Genomic DNA, 11,479 nt, shown 5'->3' on the forward strand with positions numbered 1-11,479 from the left:
GCCAGTATTTGTTATCTAATAAAAATTAGATGTCTGGCTGCAGCCTTGTTTTATTTTACAGTAAGTGAATACCTCTTGTAGTAAGTCTGTATCTGCATTTTCGAATGGTAAGCAAGAACTCCCAATATTTACCAAAAAGGAAAGCTCTGTGAGAAGACCTTACTCTGCTTCAGATCTCAAACTTCAGTATGCATTCTGATCACCTAGTGATCTCGGTAAAATTCAGATTCAGGGTGGTGGGAGGGGGAGGGCCCGTGCAGCCCGAGAATCTTCCGCACACCTAAGAAGCTCCAAAGGTGCTCTGGTGGCGCAGTGGCTAAGGCACTTGACTGCTAACCAGAAGGTTGGCGATTCAAACCCGCCAGTCACTCCTCGGAAGTAAGACGGGGCAATCTACTTCCGTAAACATTTACCTCCTCGGAACCCAAAGGGGGTAGCTATGAGTCAGAATCAACTCGATGGCCATGCGTTTTAAGAAGCTCCAGGTGCTGCAATGTTGCCGATCTATGAGCCACACTCTCAATGGCAAATGTTTACAAAGCCTAATTAGCCACAGTGGAAGAAAGCACGGAAAATGCCCTTCGGAATCAAATTCCCACAGCTCAACACACTGACAGCAGTACAGAGAGATGAGTAGAGAAGCACTAAGCCATCCCTGTGTGGGACTGACAACAGCCACAGAGATAACTTGGCTCCAAGGTAACTTGGTCTTCTTCAGTAGCCTGCCACACTATGATCTTGGAATCTAAAAAGGAGTGAGGTTCGGGATTTCTTTGTTATTTAAGAGCCAATTGCTTTTTTTTTTTTTTTTTAGCCTTGGAACTGATCAAAATTAAGTAATTCATCCCACTTCTCTGAACCCTCTTCCTTCTAGCTTCAGGAAGTATGATGTACTAATAGCACAGCCAAACTTGGTAACAAGTCGTGTGGACTTTTTTCAGCCCTTCATGACAAGCATTTGATGTTTACTACACGAAAAACACAGGGCTAATACGTAATCATTACAGTCTTGGTAAGATACCAAATTCCAGGACAAGTCCTATCTTTATAGTTATGACATCCCAAAAGGAAAGGAAAACGATGGGGCAAAACAATTCTAGTTCTTATTTACTAGGGCTGAACTGTAGCTTGACAGAAAGATGTATAAAATAATATAAAGCCAAGACCATGTCTCTTATCTAAAAAAGAGAGGCAGCCCAGGGATCCCGCTGGACATTAGATCATACACAGGACATGGACAACATACTGAGTGAGATGTTGCCTCATGGTCACAGGATGCAGGGGCTCAGAAAACATTACTGCCACCACTACTGCAACCTGCCCTCTGGCATGCGAACCTCAGGGATGACATTCTATCATAAGCTTACATTTAATTACTTAGAAACTATATGGGGGAAGGAGCCTTTTGTCACGGTACATGAAACTTACCATTGTGTAACTCTGCTCAGCATCCAAGTACTTTTTATACTCATGGTTGAGTTTATCAAAAACAGTGGCTATCACAGGCAGGGTTGCTCGGTCTGACTCACTTAACACTGGAAAGGATACAATGTTCACACACAGATCAAAGTGACTTCGTGGCAACCACAAAATGTAAACATGTTGCTGTGACAAAAATAACTAATGCACATATACCCTCAAACTTCAGTTTGCAGTCATTTTAGTATGTACTCAAAGATTCATATTCAGAGACTTGAAACACAGAAATTACTCATACCACTTTTTTCTCTTCGCTGTACTTGACTGTTTTTAAAAACTTTTTATTATTTGGGTGAAATTTTACAAAGCAGACTCATTTTACATTCATTGGTTCACACACAGTTTGTGACACTGGTGACGAGCCCCACAATGGAACAGCTCTCTTTCCACTTCCTCCCTGTGGCTGCCCTTTCGCTGTATCCCTCTTGCCCTATGCATTCCTGCCTCCCTAGCTTTCTCCCTGTGCAACTGGTGCCCTTTCCCATTACTAGAAAAAAAGCTGTGGCAAATACCAGTAGAAGATTCCTAAAGGAGGTATGTTGAAATATATAGTGACCTGGATTTTTAAAGGAAGAGCAACAAAAAAAATGTTTTGAATGTAGGGGAGGTACTTGCATGCTTAGGCCTACTTTAATCTGGAACCATCCTATTTGGTCTTTTCTTCCAAAATCCCTACAAGTCATTTTAATATTTAGCAGCTTTGCCAGGAGGTTAAACAACCCATCCTTCAAGTGAAGAAAAAGGTTACAGGTTACAGACAAGGCATAAAAATGTGGTCAACCTCCCAAGAAAAGGTGTAGGGTAAGCACAGGCCTACTACTGGAATCCAACCAGTGGGAAAGGCCCTTGTAACTTACTCTGCGAACAGACAGACATGATGACCATCTTGCATTCCTTTCTCTGGAGAAGAAAGTCCATCAGTCTTCCTTTATCTGGCAGGAGATTTACTATGGGCTGAAGCTTCACCTGGAGGTTCCACAGGTAACCTGGGTTTACGAGGCAGCAAATTTAACAGTATAATGCAAACCAGAACTGAAGGCAAAAAAGCAATTCCCTTACAATCATGGTGGAAAAGACTGCAAAGCATGGTTAATGGCTTCTTCTTACTACACCAAAGCATTATCTAGGACAGTCAGGAACATGCCTGACGATAAGAGCCAAATTATTTCTGAAAGCTTGGTTATTTCCATACAACAAAATAACCTCTATGCTCATAGGTGCATCAACTGTGATGGTGGGTGTTAGATGCCATCGAGTTGATTTCATCTCAAAGGCAACTCCATGGGACAGGCAGAACTGCCCCCGAGGGTTTTCTAGCTGCTGTAATCTTTCAAAGAGTGGATCTCCATCCAGGTCCTTTTTCCTGCAGTACTGCTGGCAGGGTTCAGGCCCCCAGCCTTTTCGTTAGCAGCTGAGCACTTACAGTGCCCTAAATATGGAGGGAAACAAGTCTCCAGTTTCAGCCAGTACCTTCTCACATTTATCCTGTTTTTATCCTTGAAGGTAGAAAAAGATGTTAACGCATGGCCACACTTCAGACCTTTATTCTGGTTTCTCCTCATTAGTCCACAAGTAACTCTCAGAGCTCTCAATGGAATTTCTTAATTCTTCCATTTGTCAATCCACGAAGTCTATGGAGCACATGCACTGCTGGGTAAGCAGGCATGGGCTGGTGCAGCCTCACTCGGCTGGGGTTCCAGTATACACTGATCTTATTAATTACAATAGTATACACTGATAATTACAACATCATCTAAGAATGGCCACTCCCCTGGCTTAAGCCTTTTATTGGCTGTCCGTTTTCTGTGAGAGCATTAAGCTCTACATGAAAATGATGTGAGTGATCATCATCTCGGTTCTCCCACAGCTGGTCCATAGCTAGACTCACTCTAGATGCAAAGGAGTGAAGTTGATTCCTGCATGTGATAGATGGCTAGGGCAAAAACCAAACCAGGCTTGTTGACGGTGAGTGGATTCCGACTCACGGCAACCCCACGTGTTGCAGAGCAGAACTGCTCAATAGGGTTTTCTTGGTTGTAATCTTTACAGAAGCAGACTGCCAGGCCTGTCTTCTATGGCACCATTTGGTGAGTTCGAACAACCCACGTTTTGGTTAGCAGGCAACTGCCTCGCCCAGAGACCCATGTCTAGGGCATGAGGGCTTAATTTTCTCCTTTAGAAGGGCTGGTGCAGTGGGTAAGGCAAGAACATAAAGAGAAAACAAATGACTAATGAAGAAAGCACTTCAGCAGAGAGAGAAGGCTCTAGGGATTACCCAGAAAGAGGTAACTAACAGCTGGAAGGAGGTGTCACCCAAGGTGAGAAGAGATCCTACCTCCTGGGTACGCACAAATCTTGAAAGGGCACAGGCCCCTCTAGGAATGCTGGTGGGAGGTAAGAACAGACCAGGAAGGGCTCTGCACACGCCATGGAGCCTGGCTTTTCAAAATGGACACCCAGTAAAGGGCTTAAAGCTGGGGAGTGGCCATTCTTAGCTGCTGTAATTGTAACACTATATGCTCATAGTAACGTATACAACAGTGAACAAAATGGAGGATGAGAAAGAATCCCATTCCCAAGGTTTGAGGGAAAGGTTATTTTTCAGTCATTACCCTTGAAAACGTCATTGGCAGACAGAACAGAACTGCCCCACAAGGTTTCCAACACTATAAATCTTTACTGAAGTCTCATTTTTCTCTCAAGGAGTGGCTGGTGGGTTCAAACCACCAACCTTCTGGTTAGCAGCTGAGCACTTAACTACTGTGCCAGCAAGACTCCTTCATTAGCTACTACTCTCATCCAAAGTCAGCAGCACCATCTCTAACATGACAGACATGCCATCCCCTCTGGCCTACCTTGGCTTGCACTGATGATGATGTCAGGCTGGAAGACAATCCAGGACGAAGAATCTGCATGTTATAGGAAATTCTGCATGGGGAGGTGACAGGAACAAAAGGTAAACCCCGCTTCAACAGCACTTGCCCTGCCCCTTACTGGTGGGGCTCCCCAGGTGGCCGGGTCCCCCAGGGACAGGCTCCCAAAGCCAGCACAGATGACCAGGGAAGGGCACCCTGACTACTCTTTGTAGAAACCAGAGTGAAGAGTAGCAGGTCTCACATTTGCAGATAGTAGCCAATGCCTTTTTAAAGGATACAGAGTTTACAGGGAACAGGAGACTGGCTGGTCACAGAAGCAGGACCTACAAATTGAGAAAACACAAACATGCAAGGACTGATGGTGCAGGCTGCAAATGCTAGTACTGAAGGTTGAAAGTCTATTCAACTGTAGTTAAATAAGGAAGACGTGAATTGTTGTGCTCCACTGCTAACACATGGGAGGAAAGGGAAGAGAACAATCTAGGAATCGATCCATGGAAATGTCTTCCCAAAAAGAGGAAAGCTTGTCAACGCCTTGCTTCAGTTAGAATGGTTTTTTTTCTTCAACAGAGATGACTCACCACCGTTTACACATGCACAGTGAGCTGAGAAATTTACCTGCGTGATTCAAAAGCAAATACCCAGATAACTGCTGAAGCATTTCAAATAAAAGTGTTTTGTGGGTTAATTATCTAAATAATTAACTCCATTCCCACTGCATCGTATATATGCTGGGCACAGAGATCTAGTCTGGGATGCAGACCCACAAAAGCCTCAGCCAACAGAGACTCAACTACGAGTCACATAGCTCACATGTCCTGCAGGCAGCCGCAATGAACTTAAAAAACTAGCCCTCCAAACCAAAGATGAGTTCCAGGCACAAGCAGAAGACTGGTTTTGATCAGCTGGTTGGAAAAGGTGGGCATTTTAAGCAGACTCCCAAAAGCAGGACAGAGCTGAGTCTAATGGACATTACACGAACACGTGCACTTTGAACCTAGGTGGGAAAGCCTGCACAGTGGTTCTTAATTCTGGCTGCCCTTCAGGTTCATTTAATGGTCTGAGAGCCAGGCAGCTTTAAGTCTAAAAGCCCCCCGCCCCAGGTGATCCTAATGTGAACCCAGATTGAGCACCACTGGATAACAGGCCAAAAACCAAAACCCCACTGCCATCAAGTCGATTCTGACTCACAGAGACCCTACAGGACAGCGTAGAAGTGCCCCACTGGGTTTCCAAAATTGTAAATCTTTACAGACGCAAAATGCCTCATCTTTTCTTCGCAGAGCAACTCATGCATGGGTTCAAACTGCTGATCTTTTAGTTAACAGCAAGTACCTTAACCACTGTGCCACCAGAGCTCATTTTCAGGCCAAAAACAGGGTGAAAAAGGACAGCTAGCTCTTCCATCCTGAGCAGAGTCGCTGGTTTCACATGCCTAAAGGCATCTGATTGCTAACCAGAAGAGTGGGGGTTCAAACCCACCATCTACTCCTTGGAAGGAAGGTTGGGCAATCTACTTCTGTAGTGATACTGCCTCAGAAACCCAAGGAGGGGTCGCTATGAGTTGGGTCCACCTTGACGGCAGTGGGTTTTCTAACTTTCTACCTTACGCTGTTTCAGGCAGAAGGACTCATCTAGATCAACATAACCTTAAGCACTCGCCATACCAAGAGTGAGAAAAGAATGCCGTGTATATTATAAACTGTGACACATAACATAAGAAAGATAGAGGACAGTGACCCCAGGTAAAAATAACAGCCACATGCACCCACACTGACAGGCTACAAAGCTCAACAAACAGAAACTATCAAAGGCTTATTCAACACTTAAAACAAATCCTTCCGCTTCCATAAGCACTGCCATCACATCAGATCCGACTCACAGCAACTCCTCCTTCGGTTTCTGAGGCGGTATCACTAGTAGATTGCCCAACTTTCCTTCCAGGGAGTGGCTGCTGGGTTTGAAGCCCCAGCCTTCTGGTTAGCAGTCAAATGCCTCAGGCACTACACCACCAGAGATCCTTCCACCTCCATGAGTAAACACAACTCTCCTCTTTAAAATTCAGGGAAGAAAAAAACGTACCATTTTCTTTAAAGAAAGATTCATTTATCTTATAAAACGTTTTCACAACGACTTAAATAAAGCGTTCGGAATCAATAGGAATTGGTTTCTGGTTTGCTTTTTTTTTTAAAAGAAGAACAAAGCAATCAAATAAACCCTTCTGGGGATCTCTGTATATAGGCTCCTCGTGCCATTTGAATTCGATTCCCAAACATCACAGCAGGAACGTAATGGCCGTGGTGGAAGAGCCGACAGCCTCCTCCCCGGGATCCCGGCTCACCTGCCGCAGGGAGCTGGTAGGGCTGAATGGATCGCGGGGGAAGCACAGGGTGATGGATGGTAACCGCTCCGTCAAACTCGCCCCTCAACTTGATGTCAAATATGACAGACGTCTAAGGTACAGAAGGAAAAAAAATGTGATGCCCCAACAAATCATGGTGTGAACCGTCCCTTTTGTTACGTCCCATCTTGCCATATCACCCTGGTTTAGAGTCTGTACCTGCATTCCTTCTGGCAGACCTACAGGCCAGCCCTATCTGAGGAAGACTGATCATTACAGCACTACTCTACATTTTATCTTCTCTCACAAATATTTTTTGCATTTATGACATGCTTCCTTTGAAAAGCTCAAAGTACTGTAAGCAAGTCTTTTGCACTTAAACTTGTGACAGCTTCATCAGTCAGAAAGATACTCGGGGATCACCACCTTCCCTGGAGGTCAGTGGCTCGTTACCACCTTTTGCCCAGTTAACATATTAATAGTCTAGAAAAAGCAGGACTCGTTCTAGTTCTCTTAGGCCACACAGCCTTAAAAGTACTATCCTCTACAGTCACAAAGAAACCCATGAACACAGTGGTTCTGCAATGAACTCCCAGTTTAAGTAATTCAACCAAATAATTGTTCTAGATGTCAAATTTCCTTAACTAATGGGGAATCTCTGCTTTTTCTACACCATTTAGAATACCATACCCAAGGTTCCATCTGGAGGACCAAACTTTTAGCACAAAAAGTACTGTCTGGCCTTTGTTCAGAATGTTTTTTATTTTTATTTCTTTTACAGCTCTTTTAAGCAACCCTAAGTTAGACCGACACAGATCAGAATCTCTCACACAACTCCTACCTCTGTGTCCTGATGATGAACGACGACCAAGTTATCTACCACATTCAGGGCAAACTTTCCTGTCCTGTTTAACTTTAATATATGCAACTTTTTACAGGAACCTTCTCTGCAGGACAACAGAAAGGTCAAAAATAGATCAACAGGCACTGAGTTCCTATTTTAAAAACAGAGAAAGAGGGAAACAAGCATCACCTTACCGTGGGAGATGATACAAGACCACCTCTGCACCTGTGCTATTGGAGGTCCGTGCATGATGTCTCAGGAAGAGAACATACAGTTGTCCATATCTAATTAGACACCAAACAGACATGAGTCACATCTGCCATTTAAAATCCCTCCACTCCACTGCTGAATTATAATGCCACATTATATAGATTTGAGATACTCACTAAGGGAATATTTTGTAGCCAATAAAAATGTTGACAAAGCGCAATTAGTCAAAAAAAGCCTACTATATGTTAAGTGAGAGAGGGAATGCAAAACTGAACTTAGCTTGCTCAAAATTACTTAAAAGAAAAACCCAAAAAAAAATACAAAGAAATACATGCCGCCAGTGGTTATCTTTGAATGATAGGCTAAGTCCATTTTCCTTTGTTATAATGTTCTGTATTGGAAAACGAAATTACTATTCATTTCAAAGCCCCACCTAATAACCACTGCTGTGGACAGTTCCTGAGTGCACTTTCTAGTTCAGGTTTCTATGATGTTCCAGGAGAAGTTGGAGCTGGGCTCCAGATGGGAGGAGGGTCCTATTTCCACTCCAGGTAGGACTGCTGCCAATTTACCTGTCTTCTAACTGCAATGCCACAGGTAGCCTTACAAAATTTTTTGAAAAATAGCATTATACCACTACAATGTTTTAAAGGCAGGAAACCACTGTTTTTAGCCACAGAAGAATCAGAAGTAATTTAGACGCAAAATTTTATGTAACTGTTGAATCTGGGTTATGGGTATATGGCAGACAGGGTTCTCTGTACTAGTTTATTGGTATGTGTGTAAAATTTTCATAACGAGGTTAAAAACTTGAGATATCAACTTTGCCAAATGAAAGTAAACCTTACTACATAAGGAAAGCAGTTCCCTATTTGTAAGATTAAAAATATATTATTTTCTTACTTTGACCAATTACAGTATTTTAGCAAAAATAATAATCCTAGATAAGCTTAAACTCACAGAAAGAAAAAAAAAATTCTGAAACTGGATGATACCTAAAAATTATTGGTTCAATGTTCTCATTTTATCAGCCTAGGAAGGCCTGATTAAAAAAGGATCCATAAGATCACAAAGCTAGTAAAATTCAAAAAAGAATGCCAGAAAAGACAAGTTTTTGATATTCATAAAATGGAAGTACTGAGCAGGAAAGGGGAGCTCTTAAAATGGGTTCTGGGGAGGCCCTAAGGAAAGGGCATCACTGCAGGACTTAGAGGGCACTCCTTCCAGTACCATAAGTAATAGCAATTACAAAAAAGAGTTTTTCAAACACAGACATACATGGTAGCCATTGCAATGTCTCTTTCAGAAAGGCTTAGCTTCGTTGACTTAGGTGCAGCTGGTAGCTCGATCTCAAACTTGGGCAGCTTTGACATAGTGGCACCCTGTTTAGGGGGAAAAAAAACAGTTTCAGGAAAAGTTAATGAGAACTCTTTAGGTACTCTAGCATTCTCCATGTAAAGTCATTGAGAATGTACACACATCCTTTACAGCGTTCCCTACATTCAGTAAAGGCCTTCACTCAGAGTGGGCTCATTCCAGCAGGTCAAGGGATGGGACAGGGTGCCCTCTAGTGGTCAGAATTGGTGATGCTATTGTTTGAAGAACTTGGTTGACACATAGGATGGAAGAGGAACAGGACAGGGAGAAGCAGTTAATTTTAAAAAAGGGAGGCTTACTCTTACCCTAAAATAAAAAGGCTGCAGAACATTCCCAAGGACTGTGGTGGACAGCAGAATCACAGCGCTCTCGGGACAGTACATGTACCAGTTCACGTTGATGTTCTGGCTCTTCAGGAGCTTCAGATTCCGTTTCTCTGGTAAAACCTGAAGCAGAGTGCAAGAAACAAAACCTACTCAAAACTACAGAACATCAGAAGGCTGGTGCAGGAAATAAAAATAAAAAGCCACCAAGAAATTAAACAGAAAATCATTATTTTTTTTTTTTACTGATTGCAACCCCTAGCCAAACTGTGCTTAGCACTTTACGTATCTTCATGACAACCCTTAAAGGGAGTCGTCATGAGCTCTATTTGACAGATAAGAAAACAAGAGGCTAGGCAATTTGGTAATTTAACAAATCAATCACAGCCCCAGTGGCTGTCTCACTCCTAAGTCCATGCCTGAGCCTCCCCTTTCCCTAGCACCATGTGACAGAGCAAGGAACAACAAAATCCTCATTCACAATGAAATTGTCAAGACAAACCAATGCCCAGAGCTCTGGGCACTGAACCAGCAGCACCTCCCTGCCTGCAGAAAACCTGCCTTCCACCCTGGTTTCCACCCTGATCCCAGGATGCACTGGCTCTGGGAGAGCCTCACTTTTTCTGAGAGTTCATGAGACTCTGCGTGCAAATTTCTTCTTTTATAGTCAAGGTGCATTTTAAATAAATCTCTGAATATTCTAATACAAAACACACACTGTATAGAGTCCTCCTGCCCCCAAGATATTAATGTTCACAGAAAGCTGAACTGAGGAACTGACATAAAAGTCAGGCTGAGGCAGCCTGGGATCAGTTCATGATCTGAGTACAGTGAAATAAAAATGTGCTGGAGGGACGGTGCAGGACCAGCCATGTTTTGTTCCACTGGGCACCTGATGGCAGCTAACAAGAACAACAGAAGCCCTTCTTTTGAACTTATTTCTTAAAGTAAAAGACCTGAAGACCATCTAGATGATTTTTTTTTTTTTAATTCATTTTCATTGAAATACAATTTATGTAAAGTGAAATAAACAAAACTAAAGTAACATGGGTCAATCATCTAGATGATCTTCCCACCAGGGAGAACAGAAAGACATCCTGCAGGGAAACCCTCTGTAAAGCAAGCAATCCTTTCTGTGGTATCATGTGCACAAATTCTATTTTTGCACCTAAGATTGATTTCAAGTTTGTTTTATTTCTGCTGGTCAATACAAAGATTGTGAGGACAGCCCAACATCAAAGCACCATGGCACTGACAGCTTGTGTTTTATGTACACAGGAGTATTTCCTCCATCCATAAATTTCAAACCACGCTGCTTTCATTAGGCCAACAAAATCAAAGCCTGACACGAGCTGAACATTAACACTAGCCAGATACACTCCCTGGAGAAAACAATCATGGGAGAATAGAAGGGCTGTGTATGCACAGGGACATAGCTCAGAGGGCAGGAGTGCATGGAGGGAAGGACATAGGGAAGAGGTAACTATAGGAAGGATGTGGGAGGGGAGCTATTGCACTGTGGTAAATTGTAGTCAATGTCATGAGACAAAGTGTATGTGAACTGATGTATGGAAAGTGAATTTGCTCTGTAAACTTTCACCCAAATCACAATTAAAAACTAAAACTAAAAAAAAAAAAAAGATCTCCTTGAGAGAAGTGACAGTCACTACAGTTGGTGTCACCATTTTTAAAAAAAAGCCTGAAAGAGTCCTAATGCCCATTACGTCAGCTCCACTTACAGGTCTCAGAACCATCTCAGTGGATCAGGCCATTGAAACATATTAAAAGACAGGACAAGCAGTTCACAACACAAGAAACAAAATGAACAACCAATATATGAAAAGATGTTTAGGGGGACCAGGTTTGCTGGTCCAATAGAGCCTGGTGTAACCACTGAGACTATGGCCCCTAGCTGTCCTTCAGGTCTGGAACTGAACCCACAACTGTGGTTTCCAGCCAAACAAAGTACAGGCATGTGAGTTAAACATCTACCTCAAGTAGACACACACCCTGGAGAGAACAATCATGG

The 11,479-nt window shown here is 43.0% G+C and overlaps 1 protein-coding gene across 1 annotated transcript in view; it reads right to left on the minus strand.

The window, feature by feature from the left end:
* Positions 1–11,479, minus strand: part of RMC1 (regulator of MON1-CCZ1) — a 31,499-nt gene that overhangs the window by 3,302 nt on the left and 16,718 nt on the right. Inside the window, exons 6-14 of the mRNA XM_007935584.2 lie at positions 9,433–9,573; positions 9,029–9,132; positions 7,735–7,824; positions 7,538–7,643; positions 6,697–6,808; positions 4,634–4,678; positions 4,335–4,388; positions 2,337–2,465; positions 1,429–1,535 (exon numbers count right to left, since the gene is read on the minus strand). Of these exons, the coding sequence (XP_007933775.1) occupies positions 1,429–1,535; positions 2,337–2,465; positions 4,335–4,388; positions 4,634–4,678; positions 6,697–6,808; positions 7,538–7,643; positions 7,735–7,824; positions 9,029–9,132; positions 9,433–9,573 (888 nt within the window). The remainder of the gene's footprint in view (positions 1–1,428; positions 1,536–2,336; positions 2,466–4,334; positions 4,389–4,633; positions 4,679–6,696; positions 6,809–7,537; positions 7,644–7,734; positions 7,825–9,028; positions 9,133–9,432; positions 9,574–11,479) is intronic.

The sequence above is a fragment of the Orycteropus afer genome, unplaced genomic scaffold (assembly GCF_000298275.1).
Source record: "Orycteropus afer afer isolate SDZICR_OR568_19922 unplaced genomic scaffold, OryAfe1.0 scaffold00030, whole genome shotgun sequence".
NCBI classification, from domain to species: Eukaryota; Metazoa; Chordata; class Mammalia; order Tubulidentata; family Orycteropodidae; genus Orycteropus; species Orycteropus afer.